The 20661-nt window shown below is 43.8% G+C and overlaps 1 protein-coding gene across 1 annotated transcript in view; it reads left to right on the top strand.

Annotated features, from left to right (window-relative positions):
• snap29 (synaptosome associated protein 29) overlaps positions 1-7008 on the top strand; it is a 54366-nt gene extending 47358 nt beyond the window's left edge. The window contains exon 5 of the mRNA XM_072240886.1: positions 1327-7008. Coding sequence (XP_072096987.1) covers positions 1327-1484 — 158 coding nt within the window. The 3' untranslated portion in view covers positions 1485-7008. The remainder of the gene's footprint in view (positions 1-1326) is intronic.
• The last annotated feature ends 13653 nt before the right edge of the window (positions 7009-20661 follow it).

Below are 20661 nucleotides of genomic sequence, written 5' to 3'. Positions count from 1 at the left end.
AGGGAGGGGTTTCGAGTTTGATGTTGCTGTTTCTGTGTGCAGTGATCGGTTGGTTGTGTGTGAGAGAGGGTTTGGGGTTGAGGTTTGATGTCTTTGTTTTTCCACGTGAAGCGATCTGTTTTTATGTGTGGGTTTGAGTTTTTGTTTCATTTTTTATGGGGGAGGATTGATGTTTTTGTCTTGAATGACTTTCATTGTGTTTCTTTGTTCTATGGCTATCTGGAGAAGACAAATTTCAGTGTTGTATACCACATTTATACTTTGATAAATGAACCTTTGTACCTTTCGTATGGAGGAGAAAGGGCATGTTGGTGGAAGCGTGTGAATGAGTGGCAGAACAAAATTATGCAAAAATAAATTTGTTTAGCTTAAAAATTTCCAGCTTGCTACTTCAAAAGTCAAAGCAAATTTTATTATCAAAGTATACGTATGTCACGATATACAACCCTGCGTTTGATTTTCCTGTGGGCATACTCAGCAAATTTATAGAATAGTAACTATAACAGGATCAATGAAAGATCAACCAGAGTGCAGAAGGCAACAAACTGTGCAAATGCAAATATGAATAATAGCAATAAATAATGAGAACATGAAATAACAAGATAAAGAGTCCTTAAAGTGAGATCTTTAGTTGTGGGAGCATCTCAATGGATGGGCAAGCGAGTGTAATTAACCCCTTTGGTTCAAGAGCCTGATGGTTGTAACTGTTCTTGAACTTGAGTCCTGAGGATCTTGGATCTTCTACCTGATGGCAGCAGCGAGAAGAGAGCATATCCTGGGACGTGGGGACCTCTGCTGATGGATGCTGCTTTCCTACAGCATCATTTCATGTAGATGTGCTCAATGTTTGGGAAGGATTTCTGGGCCAAATCCACCACCTTTTGTAGGATTTTCTTTTCAAGAACATTGGTGTTTCCATACCAGCTATGATGCAGCCAGTCAATATATTCACCACTACACAACTATAGAAGTTTGTCAAAGTTTTAGATGTCATGCCAAATCTCCACAGACTCATAAGGAAGTAATGGTGCTGCTGTGCTTTCTTCGCAATTGCATTTACGTGTTGGGTCCAGGACGTAAAATTCTGAAATAGTAACATTCAGGAATTTAAAGTTGCTGAGTCTCTCCATGTCAGATCTAGACTTGCACTCTGCACTTAAGTTTGTATTAGTTTCATTTTAAGAAATATGTTCCCTTAGTTATTTTCTTTCTGGGGGCAGAGGGTGGGGAGCTAGCTGTTTCCCTGTTGTTCTTTTGTTCCCCTTTCTCCTGTTTTTTTTTTACAGAAATATAAATGAATTTTCCTCCTTTCCCTTCTAATCACAGATATGATGTCTTCTGGCTTGGGACGACTGAAGGGTCTCGCAATTGGCCTACAAACAGAAATCGATGACCAAGACGAGATTATTGACCGCGTGATGACCAAGACGGAGCGTGTTGAGTCCAAGATTGGAGCAACTAATCGACAGTTACGCAAACTTTAAAGAAAAACAAAACAATTTAGTCTCTCGTCAATGGCGTGTGCCTCAACAGCCACTGAATGAAGAAAGTGGTGGTTTTTTGTACTCAGATGCTACGTCAGAGCTTAGGAATACACAGAATCTCAGAATTGGTCCTCAATGAAATCAGCTTCTGAGTTTTGGAGAATGGATTGAATTGGTATTCTGTCTGCATTCAGATCTTTTAAAGATAGAACTGGTAATGTTACATATAGTGTAATCGTTTTCAAATGAATCTGTCAATTTGCAAGGAAGAGCGGAGCTGTGGTCTAGACAAACCTAATTGATGTTCTTATCACTGACAAGAGCCAAAAACCCTCACTTGAAAATTATCCATAGTTCTGAACAGTTCTCTAAAACTTGATTAACCGTTTGACGTGCTTTGCAATGTTACGTTCTGTCTGTTCCCTTCATTCACTGTCTGTGATCTGACCTGATTTCTACAGCTGTACGTAATTTTATGGTGATTGATATCTCCAGCATCAATAAATTTGCAACAGTTAACACCAGTCACCCATAGCAAAAGGAAAGTCTTTGTATCAGAAATATCTTTAAAGGCGTGCTTCGAATATTAAGCCCCCTGTCCTCCAGAATCTGAAGCAGTAACACTGCTGTTCACGAGGGAGATGCATTGACACCTCTTGGGGGGGCGGGGGGGGGAGGAGATGAGCTTCTCAGAGCTGACCCATTAGAAGCTGTTAATTTCATCATTTTTTTCCGGAGCAGTACAATCAGAATTCCCTTTTGCCAGGGGAAGCATTCTGTTAATCAAGTACCTGGCAAATTTCCAGGACACTGCCTTTCTAAAAGTTAAGATCATGTCAAAAGGAGTGTCTGTGAGCAGAGTTACTGTGGTTCTAAGTACTTGCTCGTGGAATGTAATACAGTTTTAAATGAAGATATATTGCCCTGTAAAATCTGGTCCCTCTTCCCAAGTTTTATTAATGAACAGAGTGCATTTAATATTGGAGCTATTCCTGTTGATTGAGATACAGCATGGAACAGGCCATTCTGCCGCTTCGAACTGTACTGTCCCAGCAATCCCCCCCCCCCCCCCCCGATTAAACCACAGCCTGATCATGAGGAAGTTTTCAATGACCAATTAACCTACTAACTGGGTACATCATTGGACTGTGGGAGGAAACCGGAGCACACGGAGGAAACTTGCCCATTCCACAGGAGCACGTACAGACTCCTTATAGATGATGTTGGAATTAAATTCCAATGCCCCGAGTTGTAATCACACTAACAGCTGCACTACAAAGGCACCACATTTTGCAGTTGTTTCTTGCCTTTGACCCTTAACCCATTTTCACAGCCATGGAAGGTTAAGCACCGCATATAATGGGGAGTTGGACTGTTGAACGAAACCATGCATTGGAATGGATAGTGATGGTCTGCAATGCTGTAACCACTCGGCTGCTTCTGTGATAAGTTTGTTAAAGCACCAGTTCTCTTCAGGAGTAAGGGAATTTTTGTGCCTCATTCTATACCTGTTAGTAACAATACACACCATTGGCTTTAAACAAAGGATATGGAAATAACAAGTGAAGCAATTGGTCCAGAATCAAATTTGTATTCTTGATTCCACAGCCTGTTATTTTTTCTTTGTTTTTATAAAGAAACGTACAGATCACTACATCTGACCATTACCCACAAGCTCCCAGGGTTGGGAAAGGTCAAAGCACAGGATATTGGTAGCTCTTGTTGAGGCATTTGATGTTGTGGAGTTCAAGCCTGGCAATTAGCTTGCAGACGTTTCGTCAACAGTCGAGGTGATATCCTCAGTGCGCAGTTGTTGGCGTTTCACTGTGGGAAGGCTTGTGTTTATATAGCAGCCCCCCCCCCCGCCCCATTCACTTGCCTCGGTTCTGATTGGCTACCCCTTCATGGGACCTTTGGCTTGCATTTCTTTGACGAGAATCTTTAGAAGCATGGTTTTCTTTTGTTGATGCCTTAAACATTGAAATAGATGCCATCTATGAACCCCGAAGAGCTCATTGCCATTCTTGGCAACCCCCACGACATAAAGGCACAGGAGTTGTGAATCTGTTGTGTCAACCTCACTGGAACTAACTGCAAGTGTGGAGGATACAGTAGGCCCTTACACATCTTGTAGGCATCTGTTGGTCAGGGTCAACCATGGATGTTGAGTCCTAGCTGTCTAGACATGCAAACCTGGGGCAGAGAGCAAACTGTTGCCTATGTAGCAGCGCCCCCCCCCCCCCCAAAACACATCTGATGAACCCAAAGGAACAGCAGACACTGACTACCAGTACGGTTTAGAATTGATTTTAAGCTTCTCCTGTTTGTTTATAAAGCCATAAATAGGCTGGCCCCCTGCTATATCGCAGACCTTCATAACCCCTGATTCTACTTCCGGGTCCCTCAGGCTCCTGGTTGTCCCGCGATCTACATTTAAGTTCAGGGGTGACCTCTCCTTTGCTGTTGTAGCCCCTAGGCTGTGGAACAGCTTTCCCCTCCATTGACTCTTTTAAGTCCAGGCTTAAAACTTACCTTTATTCACTGGCATTTGAATCTTCCTGATGTGGCTGATTTTTGGCTTGTGCCTAGGCTCATGTGTTGTTTATTTTGTGTCTATAAGCTGTGTGCCTTGTTGTTTATATCTGTGTTTCTTGTATTTGTGATTTTAGCTACCTGTTACGGTTTGTACAGCACTTTGGTCAACATGGGTTGTTCTTAAATGAGCTTTATAAATAAATTTGACTTGACTTGGCTGACACAGTTTGGCACCAACAGTGCCACAGGAGTTGCCAGTCAGTGTTGAACTCTACGTAGGACTGCCTTAGGGAAGCCAGTTCTGGATTTTTCCCTCAGGGTTTACTCCCGAAGCCTTCCCCATGAGTGGGTGTAGCCGTAAGACAGCGTTGGTTTGAGATCAGGAATTCCCTTCTCCAAGATGAGCTGCCAACCACGGGAGCCGCAGATGCTATCTATGCATAGCAAGCTCATATGAGGGAGGTTGTGAGCAGATAAGCTGTCCTGGGGCCATTAAAGTTTGAACACCGAACATTGAGCTCAAGGCAGTTGTTTGTACCGAGCGACGGTCAGTCTCGGCTCTGGTCACTGTGCTGGTCTCAGATTAACCCACTGGATTTTGCAAGGCTTCATACCTTCAAGCCTTTAGACTGCGGATCTCTGCTGAATTGCCTGATTTTAAATATCAGGGAGAAGATGGCCTTCTATGAGGCCCTCCACTGGTTGTTGTCGACCATGGATGTTGTGTCGTAGCTGTCTATATGATATGCACCCATCTGTTAATTTATGTTCATATCTGTGTGAGTGGTATCCGGTACCCATTCTGCAGATGGACCAAGCCTTGTTGACCATTGAATCAAAATCAACAAATAAGGTATCCAGTGTGTGTCCTTAAATTAAGTTTTCTATGGCTAATACAGATCAGCATGTTTCTCATGTTAGTTTCATCCAAACTAATTTCTTAATGCAAGATCAGTTTCCATACTCTTGTGGAACTGTTTAGAACTGAGAGCTTCCAAACCCCTTGTAAATTCTGCAAATGTCACCAATGAATTCACAAAAGCACCAGATTAGTTTCACTTTAATGCACTTGATGACTTGCTTCTTGCATTTTAAAGTAGCTTTTAACTTAATGCTGATTTTTTTTTTTGAAAAGCTGCAAATTTTATTAAACAGTTGTGTCGAGTTGCTTCTAAATACCAAGTGTGGGCAATCCATCTGTTTGATAACTTTTGCAATGAGGTGACACTCAGACTGGAGGAGCAACACCTTATATTCCATCTGGGTTGCCTCCCACCTTCAGATTCCTATTCCTCATTCCTATTACCCTCTCTCAGCTTTACTCCTTACCTGCCCATCACCTCCCTCTGGTGCTTCTCCTCCTTCCCTTCCTTCCATGGTCGTCTGCCCTCTCCTATCAGCACCCTCTTCTCCAGCCCTTTATCTCTTTTCACTAATCAACTTCCCAGCTCTGTTCTTCACCCCTCCCCCTCCCAGTTTCACCTTTCACCTGCCACCTTGCACTTCTTCCTGCCCTCCCCCCACTTCCTTCCTTTCCAGTTGTGACCAGGGGTCTGCCAGAAATGTCAACTGTTTACTCTTTCCATAGACGCTGCCTGACTTGCTGAGCTTCCCCAGCATTTTGTGTGTGTTTGGGATTTCCATATCTGCAGACTTTCTTGTGCTTGATAACTTTGGTTACTTTTCTCTTTTTGTTGTTTCCCGCCAAAAGTATATTAATCAAGATGCATTTTGCAAATCACCTCCAAATAAATAACTGAAATACTTCATGTACACTGATATCAGGCTGGTCTAGCTCTGCAGTTCTGCAATATACAGTGGCCACTTTATTAGCTATACCTGGTAAATGCAACTTTCTAATGATTATGTGGCAGCAACTCAATGCATAAAAGCATGCAGACATGGTCAGGAGGTTCAGTTGTCATTCAGCCCAAACATCAGAATGGGGAAGAAAGGTGATCTGCCTGATCGTTGGTGCCAGACAGGGTGGTTTGAGTATCTCAGAAACTGCTGGATTTTCACACACAAGTCTCTAGAGTTTACAGAGAATTGTGCAAATAAAAAACATGAATGGCAGTTTTGTGGGCAAAAGCGCCTTGTTAATGAGAGAGGCCAGGGGAGAGTGGACAGGCTGGTTCAAGCTGACAGGAAGGCAACAGTAACTCAAATAGCCACGTGCAGAACAGCATCTCTGAACACACATGTCGAACCTTGAAGTGGATGGGCTACAGCAGCAGAAGACCATGAACCTACACACGGTGGCCACATTATTAGGTACAGGAGGTTCCTGATAAAAGTGGCCACTGAGTTGTAATGAGCAAAATGATTTTATGGTCATCTCTTCATAGGAATTGAGTGAAGATTTCCAACTGTGATTACTCTGCCTGTAGATTGGTATAGCTTTCTTTCTCTCAGCCCGTCTATGAGCAGTGCACCACAATGCAAGTATTTTGAGAACTTGCTCCTGCTTGAAGAAGTGATGAACTGCTTCAGAAGGGCACAAGGAGATAACCCTGGTGTAACTTTACTTTGCATGGTAATGCAATTGAACATTGGTGAGACCAGGGATTCCCAACCTGGGGTCTACAGACCCCTCGGTTATTGGTAGGAGTCCATGGAATAAAAAAAGGCTGGGAAGCCCTGGGTTAGATGGATAATTGTACACAGCAAAGCCAGACATGATGCTTTGAAACATGTTTAGATAGGATAGCATTCTCCAAACCAACTGAGTACCTTGAGTATAATAAAGATGAAAGGTGAGAGACTCTTTGAACAGTGTGGCCCTTGTCAATGCAGTTTGCCACATAAGCTGTAGGTCTCTGATCATATAGTACTGATTTTATCACATAAATACCCAGTCCAAAACATACAGCCTAATGTAATCTGTTCATTTATTAATGGATTGAAATATTTGTACCTTTGAGTCATTTTCAACTGCCTTTCCCTGTTTTTGAACTTCATATGTTTGAAATAAAACCTTAAAACATTATCTGTCTTTGGATAATCTAGTGTATGAATCACATCATTTTATTGAATGCTTGAATTTCTCAGCATCTTGTTCTGTTACCATCAGGAAGCGGGTACAGGAGCTTGAAGACACAGTCCATGTTTCAGGAACAGCACCTGCCCCTCTGCTGTCAGATTTTCAAACAACTAGTCAGCCGATGTACATGTTTTGCTCTCATTTTGCACTAATTTAATTATATCAGCCAGCAGGTGGTGTAGTGGCATCTGCACCAGACATTGAGGTGAGTGGTCCGGGGGGTTGGGGTACAGGGGTTTTTTATAGGATATGACGGATAAACGGGAATAGGGTACTAGGATGGTCAAAGATGGGGGGGTCAAGTGTAGGTTTGTGTGTGTGCGCGTGCGTGCGAGATTGGGTGAAGGGATTTAGAATGTATGTCTAGTGCACATTCCGGAGCAGAGGGTGGCGGTAATGCACCATTAAGCTGGATGCCGACCGCCGTAAAACAAGATACAGACAGATAGAGTGGTCCGGGGTTCAAACCTGGCCAGCTCCTTGCACGCTTTTCATCTGTGCTGGGTTGAGTGTCGAGCCAGCAACTTGTCCTTAGAAATGGCGATGTTGCTACCAAATGTGTCACAAGTGGCGGAGAGGAGTAACAATTTAATTACATATATATAATGTGTATCTTACTGCAATTTATAGTTTTTCCATTATGTATTGCATTGTACAGTACTGTGCAAACACCTTAGCCAGGTGCCTGAGACTTTTACACTGTGCTGTAGTAATTTTATGTATTGCACTGTGCTGCTGCCACAAAAAAACACATATTTTATGACATATGTGAGTGATGGTAAACCTGATTTTGATATGAGTCTCTACAATGGACTGGGAAGGAGGCAGGGAGAGGGGAAGGGAATGAGCAGGAAGCACCAGAGAGACATTAGAACATGAGAAAATTTTTGAAAAGAACAGGCCATTCAGCCTGATGAAGCTTGCCAAATTCCTATTCACATTGTGTGTTGAAATAATTATCTTGTTTAGATTTGGAAGTCTCTAAGGTACTACTCTCTACTACACAACTAGATAGTTTGGTCCATGTGTCCACAACTCGCTGTGTAAAGAAATTCTTCCTGATGTTAGTGTGAAATCTTCCCTTAACCAGTCTCCACCTATGGCCCCGTGTCCTTGATGATGGATTGATTCTGAAGTAGCAGCTGGCATCCAGCTTACTTACACCCTTAATGATTTAACACTTCTATCCAGTCTCCTCTCATTCTACGTCTACTTAGGCTAAAAAGATTTAATTCTTTCAATCTTCCTTTTTCACCCATACCCTGCAGAGCTGGACAGAGTCTAGTTGGCCTTTTAGGAACTCTCTACAGTGTCTTCACATCCCTCACATAATATGGAGACCAAAATTGTACACAGTACTCAAGGTGTGGCCTCACAGGTGCATTATTTAGGTTAAGGAAAATGTCTCTAGACTTGAACTTCACTGAGCACCTTATATAGCCGGACATTCTATTAGCCCTCCTAATCACTTCTGTGTATTGTCTAGATGTTCTCATAGTGATGAGTCTACCTGGATGCACAAGTCCTGCTCATACAGGGCAGTTTCTAACCCAAGACACCCCATTATATATTTATATCTAATATTTCTACTTCCTATATGTAGTATTTTATGCTTACATTAAATTTCATCTGCCATTTATCTGACCACATCTGGATTTTGTTTAGATCTAACTGTATTGATTCTGCTGCCTGAATGTTTTCAGCCTGTTCTCCTAATTTTGTGACATTAGCAAACTTTACTAGTTTAATTGTTATGTGCTTAACCAAGTCATTAGTGTAAACTAAAAACAGCAGCAGCCCCAAAGCTGATCCCTGCAGTACCCCACTTTTAATATGTTCTAGGTGTGAAAATGATCCTCCCACCATAACTCCTTTTCTGTTTTTGAGCCAGTTCTGCAGCCATTTGCACACCTTACCCTGAATCCCTACCTCCTGTAATTTAATTATTAACCTCTCGTGGAGTACCTTGTCAAAAGCCTTCTGAAAGTCCAGGTAAATGATATCAACCACTATATTGTTGTTTATAAATTTTAGTTACCTCTTCATAGAACTCCAGCCACTAGTAAAACATGAATTCCCATTTCTGAACCTGTGCTGGCTTTCTAGTAACATGTCTGTTCTTGTTATCTGCTTTCCCTTCTCATTCTTCATTAATGTTTTCGTTATCTTACCTGCAATACATGTTCATCTTCCTGGTCTGTGGTTACCAGGATCAGTGTGGTCACCTTTATATACTGGGACAACGTTAGCCCATTTCCAGGCCTTAGAGATTTCACCAATCTTCAGTGACTTTTGAAAAATACACATTAGGGCAGCGGTCCCCAACCTCCAGGCCGCGGACCGGTACCGGGCCGCAAAGCATGTGCTACCGGGCCGCGAGGAAACGATATGAGTCAGCTTCACCTTTCCTCATTCCCTGTCACAGCCACTGTTGAGCTTGAACGCACGCGAGGTCATTACCCGCGCGTCATCCATGTCAGCGTGGGAAGGAGATCAACTCCTCGAGCTTGCAAATGACGGCGGGCTGAAAAGTATGTTTGACATAACATCTCTGCCGGCATTCTGGATCAAAGTCAAGGCTCAATATCCTGACATAGCCACGAAAGCACTAAAAACGTTGCTTCCATTTCCAACATATCTCTGCAATGAATGCAACGAAAACAAAATTGCGGAATAGACTGGACATAAGGAACCCCCTTCGAGTATCGCCGTCTCCCATCACCCTTCGATGGCACCGTCTTGTTGCAAGGAAACAAGCCCAGGGCTCCCACTGATTCAGCGATACTGGTATGTTGCAATGATTTTATATGTTCATACGGGGAAAATACGTGCTGTGCGTTTAATATCCAAACGTTACTTAAAATGGTATGATGCTATTGACTTATATAACAATTACAGCACGGAAACAGGCCATCTCTGCCCTTCTAGTCTGTGCCGAATGCTACTCTCACCTCGTCCCACCGACCTGCACTCAGCCCATAACCCTCCATTCCTTTCCTGTCCATATACCTATCCAATTTTTCTTTAAATGACAATATCGAACCTGCCTCTACCACTTCTACTGGAAGTTCTTTCAATACTTACTTCAAGCTCCCCTGTCCTGATAATTGACTTATCGCTATGTTCATGCGAGGAAAATATGCGCTGTGTGTTTAATATTAAATTCGTAGGTAAACCCTTTTAGAAACGAAAGTGAGTGTATTAGCTACTTCTCACCTATATTCCGGTCATGATTAACACCCCGCCCCCCCCCCCGAACAGAATCGGCAAAAGCGATTTGTAGAAAAAAATCGGCACGTACACGAATGCGAAAGTTACGCATGCGCACTTGTGCCCGCGCAAGGCTTCATGGTCATTGTAGTCTTCATCTGGGTAAACCCAACGTATTTGATTGCTACTCTTGGCCGTTGGCAACCCTACCACCTCCCCGCCCCCCCCCCCGCCCCCGTCGGCCGGTCCGCAAGAATATTGTCAATATGAAACCGGTCCGCAGTGCAAAAAGATTAGGGACCCTTGGGTTAGGGGTTTGTATATATAATGGCAGATCTATAAGTATCTTTAGATGTATGTTATCTGGCCCTGGAGCTTTATTAACTTTCAGCCTTTTCAGCTGGAACTGGACATCACTTTCTAAAATCTCTAAGTTACTTAAAATAGCCTTAATTTTTCTTTATGCAAACACAAGGAAATTCAAGCAACACACACAAAATGCTGGTGGAACGTAGCAGGCCAGGTAGCACCTATAGGAAGAGGTACAGTGGACGTTTTGGGCCGAGACCCTTTGTCAGGACTAACTGAAAGAAGAAATAGTATGAGATTTGAAAGTTGGGGGGGGAGATCCGAAATGATAGGAGAAGACAGGATGGGGAGGGATGGAGCCAAGAGCTGGAAAAATGATTGGCAAAAGGGATATGAGAGGATCATGGGATGGGAGGAGAGGAGAACCAGAGGAAGATGGAGAGCAGGCAAGGAGTTATAGTGAGAGGGACAGAGAGAGAGGAAGAAAAGGGAAAATATAAAAAATAAATAAGGGATGGGATAAGAAGGGGAGGAGGGGCATTAACGGAAGTTAGAGAAGTCAATGTTCATGCCATCAGGTTGGAGACTACCCAGACGGAATATAAGGTAAACACGAGGAATTCTGCAGATGCTGGAAGTTCAAGCAAGACACATCAAGGCTGCTGGTGAACGCAGCAGGCCAGGCAGCATCTCTAGGAAGAGGTACAGTCAACGTTTTGGGCCAAGACCCTTCGGAATATAAGGTGTTGTTCCTCCAACCTGAGTGTGGCTTCATCTTGACCGTAGAGGAGGCCATGGATAGACATATCAGAATGGGAATAGGACAGGAAATTAAAATCTGTGACCACTGGGAGATCCTACTTTCTCTGGTGAACAGAGCGTAGGTGTTCAGAGAAAATGAGATACCTGACAGCCTTCCTTACCATTCAGGGCTCCAGACAGTCCTTCTAGGTGAAGCGACCCTTCACCTGTGAGTCAGCTGGTGTAATATACTGCATCCGGTGCTCCCGGTGCAGCCTTCTATATATTGAGACCTGACGCAGGCTGGGAGACCATTTCGCTGAACACCTACGCTCTGTCTGCCACAGAAAGCAGGATCTCCCAGTGGCCACACATTTTAATTCCATGCCCCATTCCCATTCTGATATGTCTATCCACGGCCTCCTCTACTGTCAGGATGAAGCCACACTCAGGTTGGAGTAACAACACCTTATATTCCATCTGGGTAGCCTCTAACCTGATGGCATGAACATTGACTTCTCAAACTTCCATTAATGCCCCACCTCCCCTTCTTATCCCATCCCTAATTTATTTATTATTATTTGTTTTTTTCTCCCTTTCTTTCTCTCTTTTTCTCCCTCTGTCCCTCTCACTATAACTCCTTGCCTGCTCTCCATCTTCCTCTGGTGCTCCTCTCCTCCCATCCCATGATCCTCTCCCTTCTCCAGCCTTGTATCCCTTTTGCCAATCAACTTTCCAGCTCTTAGCTTCATCCCTCCCCCTCCCGTCTTCTCCTATCATTTCGGATCTCCCCCTCCCCCACTTTCAAGTCTCTTACTAGCTTTTCTTTCAGTTAGTCCTGACGAAAGGTCTCGCCCTGGAACATCGACTGTACCTCTTCCTATAGATGCTGCCTGACCTGCTGTGTTCCACCAGCATTTGTGTGTGTTAATCTTTCTTTACACTTATTGGCATATTGCTAACATCTTCACAGGTGAATACTTCAGCAAAATATGAGTTAGGAATACCACTATATCCTTCTCTGCGTATTTTAACTCCCCACTATTATTCAACATTGGCAGGAAATGTCCACATCACACGATTTGTACCAGCAGGCCAACCTCCAGAGCACCATATAACATCAAAAGATGTAAGCAATCTGCAGGTTGCTCGGGATTGGAAAATGGATGTGGACTTGGGGAAAAAAAGCTTGTGTTTCCCCCAGACATTGCGGCTACAACACTCCAGCCAGACATGGTCCTGTGGTCCACAACAGCCAAGCTGGCATATGTTGTGGAATTGACAGTACCATGGGAAGATGGTGTCGAATAAGCTTATGAGAGGAAAAAGACCAAGTACTCTGAACTAGAAACTGTAGCTGCCCAGAATGGCTGGAAGACCAAGATTTTCCCTGTAGAAGTGGGAGGCAGGGGATTTATTGTTACATCTACGACCAGTCTATTGAAGAAGATGGGGGTGAGGGGTCACTCCCTCCAACAAGCAGTCAAGTCCTTGTCAAATGCAGCAGAAGAAAGCAGCAATTGGATTTGGATGAAAAGGAAGATGAAGACAGGAGGGTATGGAACTGAGGGGGGTGTATCTGGGATGCCAGGTAGCACCGTGAGCCCTCTGGAGATGTTGTGGGCTTATCAACGAAACATCAAAGAAGGAGGGTGCCCACCTGATGACCCCGATGACGTACCTACCCTCCTTCCTTGTCACCACTCCAAACCCACTGCCAACATCGAGAGTGCCAACTTACCATAGGGATTGAAACATCAAGTCCTAGTAGCTCTACTGATACATTTAACTTCCTCCTTGACTTTTCTTTTACTACTAAAGCATTGAACAAATCTCTTAGGGTCAATCTTAGCATTATCAGCAATATCCTTCTCAACCTGCCTTTTGGCAATCTGAATTTCCCTCTTCACTATAGCACTCATATTTCCATATGCCCTACAGTAAACATCATCAGTACTTTTTCTGAATTCCTTATGTATCTGTCTTTTCTTCAATAATTGTTTACATATTGTGACGAAAGTACACATAGACTAAGATGTTAACTGTCCTGTGCTGGCACCAGTGGGATCAGCAGTTGGTCTGCCACCTGCCTTCAGGAGAAAGAGAGATAAGGAAAACAATGGAGCAGCATTGGAGATGTTAATGAAGAGACGGGAGAACTGTCAAGACCGGCTCCTCTTTGAACCCTGAACTGTTTGAAGTGATGGACAGGTGATACCCCAGCAGGGGGATAAAAAGGGACAGGTTTGCTAAGGCAAGACACACGACACCACGAGGTAACGAGACCCTGGAAGCGGTGCGCCTCCCACAAGTCGGTGGGAGTTTTGGAGGGCTGGTCGCGGGACCAAGCCATAGACGCACAGGGTGGAAAGGTACGATCGGCGGGAACCTGGTGTGTGTCCGCCCTTGCCTGGGTGCCAGGTTCACCGCAGAGAAACGATCGTATCTGGAAACGGAGGGGTCACAGTCGGTGACCTCAGAAGACATTACAAAGGGCTCGCCCGAAAGCTGACTGCAAGGAATATCGAAGGTCTGTGTGGAAGCTGTTTTTGAATATTCATTCGCTTTCTCTCTCTCTCTCCCACGGCAGTGATTACTGTGAACTGAACTCAATTGAACTGAACTTTGCGTCACTTCGAAACTGGTCATTTACCCCTAGACGACGATAGAGCTTGATTGATCCTATTATCCTAGTTTCTGTGTACATGTGTGTTTATCATTGCTGAACTGTTGTATTCATTATCCTTTTGATTAGAGTACTGTGTTGCTTGTTTCTTTAATAAAACTTTCTTAGTTCCAGTGATCCAGACTCCAACTGAGTGATCCATTTCTGCTGGTTTGGCAACCCAGTTTACAGGGTACGTAACAGTATATCTATGCATTCATGTAGTTGATCTAATGTTTTTATTTTTTCTCCCGACCTTGGGTATGAACATTTCCTACACTGCATATATTAACGTTTAAAATCAACCCCATTGTTCCCCAGCTGACTCAATGATAAGCAATTCCTTTCAGTTTACACAACTGCACAAACTTTGCATTTCTGACATTCAATTTAATAGCCTTGGTTTTTACTGATATACTCTCCCAAAAAAACGTTGAGTCTAACAATGTTATGATCAATTGTTCCTAAAAGCTCAACTACTTTCTGTACTCAAAGTTCTATCCCGTTTGTAATGATCAATAAACCAATTGTTTGAAATCAAATGAGCTTGTCTGCACCCGTGCGAACCCCTCCATGGCCCTGGCACTCCTTCTTTGCCACCTGTCCCACACAGCACTCCACCCTCACTATTCCCAACATCCTTTCCTCCCACCAGATTTACAAACCTGCTCCACTTTGACAAATACAGTACTGTGTAAAAATCTTGGCTCCCTAGCTACAGTATAAATAATTACCCAAGACATTTGCACAGAGCTGTAATACAAAATATAGATTTTTATGGTACTGTGCCATAAAACAACATAATACACAGCATGTGCCAGTGATATTAAATCTAATTCTGACTAATATGCTATGGAGTTCTGAAAAAATATGCAAACGTCATGTTGGTGGTGAGAGCCTGCTTCTCTTTGTGCTTGTTGTCTGGATCTCACTAATCTGTGCTCAAATCCAATGTCAAGGTCATCCTTGACTCAACAACTCGTGGGCTGAATGAAGCAGTTAACGTTTCAACTTTCGAACCCTGCAGCATGGCTAAAATCCTGGTTTTAACCACAAAGTGGACGTTTCCCTCCCACTCCAATTCAGGTTTATATATGATGTACAGCAAAAAAAACAGAGACTTTGATGGCTCAGGGGCAGGAATGGTTACTTAGAGTGCCAGGCTTTAGATGTTTCAGAAAGGACAGGGAGAGAGGCAAAAGAGGTGGAAGCATAGCACTGCTGATCAGAAACAATGTCACGGCTGCAGAAAAGGAGGAAGTCATGGAGGGGTTGTCTATGGAGTCTTTGTAGATGGAAGTTAGAAACAGGAAGAGGTCAATAACTCTACTGGGTGTTTTTTATAGACCACCCAATAGTAACAGGGACATACAGGAGCAGATAGGGAGACAGATTCTGGAAAGGTGTAATAATAACAGGGTTGTCATGGTGGGATATTTTAATTTCCCCAATATTGATTGGCATCTCCCCGGAGCAAGGGGTTTAGATGGGTTGGAGTTTGTTAGGTGTGTTCAGGAAGGTTTCCTGACACAATATGTAGATAAGCCTACAAGAGGAGAGACTGTACTTGATTTGGTATTGGGAAATGAACCTGGTCAGGTGTCAGATCTCTCAGTGGGAGAGCATTTTGGAGATAGTGATCACAATTCTATCTCCTTTACCATAGCATTGGAGAGCAATAGGAACAGACAAGTTAGGAAAGTGTTTAATTGGAGTAAGGGGAAATATAAAGCTATCAGGCAGGAACTAATACAAATTAGCCAGAAAAAGGACTGGGAGAAATTCAGAGTCCAGCAGAGGAGGACAAAGGGCTTAATTAGGAAAGGGAAAAAAGATTATGAGAGAAAACTGGCAGGGAACATAAAAACTGACTGTAAAAGCTTTTATAGATATGTGAAAAGAAAAAGATTGGTTAAGACAAATGTAGGTCCCCTACAGACAGAAACGGGTGAATTGATTATGGGGAACAAGGACATGGCAGACCAACTGAATAATTACTTTGGTTCTGTCTTCACTAAGGAGGACATAAATAATCTTCCGGAAATAGTAGAGGACAGAGGGTCTAGTGAAATGGAGAAACTGAGGGAAATACATGTTAGTAGGGAAGTGGTGTTAGGTAAATTGAAGGGATTAAAGGCAGATAAATCTCCAGGGCTAGATGGTCTGCATCCCAGAGTGCTTAAGGAAGTAGCCCAAGAAATAGTGGATGCATTAGTGATAATTTTTCAAAACTCTTTAGATTCTGGACTAGTTCCCGAGGATTGGAACTCTGCTTTTTAAAGAAGGAGGGAGAGAGAAACCAGGGAACTATAGACTGGTTAGCCTAACATCAGTGGTGGGGAAAATGCTAGAGTCAGTTATCAAAGATGTGATAACAGCACATTTGGAAAGCGGTGAAATCATCGGACAAAGTCAGCATGGATTTGTGAAAGGAAAATCATGTCTGACGAATCTCATAGAATTTTTTGAGGATGTAACTAGTAGAGTGGATAGGGGAGAACCAGTGGACTGGTATATTTGGATTTTCAAAAGCCTTTGACAAGGTCCCACACAGGAGATTAGTGTGCAAACTTAAAGCATATGGTATTGGGGGTAAGGTATTGATGTGGATAGAGAATTGGTTGACAGACAGGAAGCAAAGAGTAGGAATAAACGGGACCTTTTCAGAATGGCAGGCGGTGACTAGTGGGGTACCGCAAGGCTCAGTGCTGGGACCCCAGTTGTTTACAATATATATTAATGACTTAGATGAGGGAATTAAATGCAGCATCTCCAAGTTTGCGGATGACACGAAGCTGGGCAGCAGTGTTAGCTGTGAGGAGGATGCTAAGAGGATGCAGGGTGACTTGGATAGGTTAGGAGAGTGGGCAAATTCATGGCAGATGCAATTTAATGTGGATAAATGTGAGGTTATCCACTTTGGTGGCAAAAACAGGAAAACAGATTATTATTTGAATGGTGGCCGATTAGGAAAAGGGGAGGTGCAATGAGACCTGGGTGTCATTATACACCAGTCATTGAAAGTGGGCATGCAGGTACAGCAGGTGGTGAAAAAGGCGAATGGTATGCTGGCATTCTTAGCAAGAGGATTCGAGTACAGGAGCAGGGAGGTACGACTGCAGTTGTACAAGGCCTTGGTGAGACCACACCTGGAGTATTGTGTGCAGTTTTGGTCCCCTAATCTGAGGAAAGACATCCTTGCCATAGAGGGAGTACAAAGAAGGTTCACCAGATTGATTCCTGGGATGGCAGGACTTTCATATGATGAAAGACTGGATCGACTAGGCTTATATTCATTGGAATTTAGAAGATTGAGGGGGGGATCTTATTGAAACATATAAAATCCTAAAGGGATTGGGCAGGCTAGATGTAGGAAGATTGTTCCTGATGTTGGGGAAATCCAGAACGAGGGGTCACAGTTTGAGGATAAAGGGGAAGCCTTTTAGGACCGAGATTAGGAAAAACTTCTTCACACAGAGAGCGGTGAATCTGTGGAATTCTCTGCCACAGGAAGCAGTTGAGGCCAGTTCATTGGCTATATTTAAGAGGGAGTTAGATATGGCCTTTGTGGCTAAAGGGATCAGGGGGTATGGAGGGAAGGCTGGTACAGGGTTCTGAGTTGGATGATCAGCCATGATCATACCAAATGGTGGTGCAGGCTCAAAGGGCCGAATGGCCTACTCCTGCACCTATTTTCTATGTTTCTATGTTTCTAACTTGGAAGCATAAATTGGGAACAGATCTTCTCAGGGAAAGCATGGTAGAAATGTGACAAATGTTCAGGGGATATTTGCATGGCGTTCTGCATAGGTACATTCCAATGAGTCAGGGAAAGGATGGTAGGGTACAGGAACCATGGTGTACAAAGCCTGTTGAAAGTCTAGTCAAGAAGAAAAGAAAAGCTTACAAAAGGTTAAAAAAAACTAAGTAATAATAGAGATCTAGAAGATTATAAGACTAGCAGAAAAGAGCTTAAGAATGAAAATAGAAGAGACAGAAGGGGCCATGAGAAGGCCTTGGTGAGCAGGATTAAAGAAAACCCCAAAGCATTCTACAAGTATGTGAACAGCAAGAGGATAAGATGTGAGAAAATAGGACCAATCAAGTGTGACAGTGGAAAAATGTGTATGGAACCGGAGGAGATAGCAAAGGTACTTAATGAGTACTTAGCTTCAGTATTCACTACGGAAAAGTATCTTGGCGATTGTAGGGATGACTCAGCGGATTGAAGAGTTTGAGCATATAGACATTAAGAAAGAGGATGTGCTGGAGCTTTTGGAAACCATCAAATTGGATAAGTCTCCCGGACCAGTCGAGATATACCCCAGGCCACTGTGGGAGGTGAGGGAGGAGATTGCTGAGCTTCTGGCAATGATCTTTGCATCATCAATGGGTTCGGGAGAGGTTCCAGAGGATTGGAGGGTTGCAGATGTTGTTCCCTTAATCAAGAAAGGGAGTAGAGATAGCCCAGGAAATTATAGACCAGTGAGTCTTACTTCAGTGGTTGGTAAGTTGATGGAAAAGATCCTGAGAGGCAGGATTTATGGCCGTTTGGAGAGGCATAATATGATTAGGAATAGTCATCATGGCTTTGTCAAAGGCAGTCGTGCCCTATGAGCCTGATTGAATTCTTTGGGGAGATGTGACTAAACCCATTGATGAAGGTAGAGCAGTAGATATAGTGCATATGGATTTCATGCAGGCATTGGATAAAGAACCCCATGCAAGGATTATTGAGAAAGTAAGAAAGCATGGGATCCAAGGGGACCTTGTTTTGTGGATCCAGAAATGGCTTGCCCACAGAAGGCAAAGAGTGGTTGTAGACAAGTCATATTCTGCATGGATGTCAGTGACCAATGGTGTGCCTCAGGGACCCCTTCTCTTCATAATTTTTATAAATGACCTTGATGAGGAAGTGGAGGGATGGGTTAGTAAACATGTTGATGACACAAAGGTTGGGGGTGTTGTGGATAGTGTGGAGGGCTGTCAGAGTTACAGAGAGACATTGATAGGATGAAAAACTGGGCTGAGAAGTGGCAGATGGAGTTCAACCCACATAAGTGTGAGGTGGTTCATTTTCGTGGGTCAAATATGATGGCAGAATATAGTATTAATGGTAAGACTCTTGGCAGTGTGGAGGATCAGAGGGATCTTGGGGTCCGAGTCCATAGGGCACTCACAGCAGCTGCAGCGCAGGTTGACTCTGTAGTTAAGAAAGCATACAGTGCATTGGCCTTCATCAATCGTGGGATTGCGTTTAAGAGCTGAGATATAATGTTACAGCTATATAGGACCCTGCTCAGACCCCACATGGAATATTGTGCTCAGTTCTGGTCACCTCACTACATGTGGAAGCCATAGAAAGGGTGCAGAGGAGATTTACAAGGACATTGCCTGGATTGGGGAGCATGCCTTATAGGAATAGGTTGAGTGAACTTGGCCTTTTCTCCTTGGAATGACAGAGGATGAGAGGTGACCTGATAGTGGTGCATAAGATGCTGAGAGGCACTGATCGTGTGGATAATCAGGGGCTTTTTCCTAGGGCTTAAATGGCTAGCACGAGAGGGCACAGTTTTATGGTGCTTGGAAGTAAGTACAGAGGAGATGACAGGCGTAAGTTTTTTATGCAGAGAGTGGTGAGTGTGTGGTATGGGCTGCCGGCAACGGTAGTGGAGGCGGATACAATAGGGTCTTTTAAGAGACTCTTGGATAGGTACATAGTGCTTAGAAAAATAGAGGGCTATGAGTAACCCGAAGTAACTGCTAAAGTAAGTACATGTTCGGCGCAGCATTGTGGGCCGAAGGGCCTGTATTGTGCTGTAGTTTTTCTATGTTTCTAAACTGAAATCTGTTGTTTGTGTTAACGGCCAGCACATCGAAAGGTCTTCTGGGGCCTCTCAAATGTGTCACTATATGTTCTGGCACCAATATAGCAGACCCACAATGTTCAGAACAACAACACAAGCAACAACACAAAAACTGACAGGCTCCCAAAACCTCGGACTGGATACACACAGACAGGTCTTTAACCCTTCGTCAGGATGCACACAGAGAGGTCTTTAACCCTTTGTCAGAATGCACACAGACTGGTTTTTAACCCTTTGTTAGAATGCACACAGACAGTTCTTTAACCCTTTGTCAGGATGCACACAGACTGGTTTTTAACCCTTTGTTAGGATGCACACAGACAGGTCTTTAACCCTTCGTCAGGATGCACACAGGGAGGTCTTTAACCCTTTGTCTGGATGCACACAGAGAGGTCTTTAACCCTTCGTCAGGATGCACACAGAGAGGTCTTTAACCCTTTGTCTGGATGCACACAGAGAGGTCTTTAACACTTTGTCTGGATCCACACGGAGAGGCCTGTAACACTTGGTCAGGTTGCACAAAGTCAAGCTTCCATCTCCAGGGCATGTTGCACACAGCAGGCCTCCGACTCCTGTTGAGTCTGCAGAATGACTGGTCTCCAACTGTTGGTTGGTTGCAAACAGGCAGACTCTAACCCTAAGACAAGTTGCCTCCAGGCTTCCAGCCTTTGAGCCCGGAATCTTAGACACAGACATCAGGCCTTCCACCTCCAGACCCACGACCAGAATCTATTTTCAGGCCGCTGCCTCCGGATTCGGCAACTCCGTTCTTCCCAATTGCCAAGGCTGCACTGACATTTGTATACA

The sequence above is a fragment of the Mobula birostris genome, chromosome 22 (genome assembly GCF_030028105.1).
Source record: "Mobula birostris isolate sMobBir1 chromosome 22, sMobBir1.hap1, whole genome shotgun sequence".
Classification (NCBI taxonomy): Eukaryota; Metazoa; Chordata; class Chondrichthyes; order Myliobatiformes; family Myliobatidae; genus Mobula; species Mobula birostris.
This window is presented reverse-complemented; position numbering and strand designations above follow the sequence as displayed.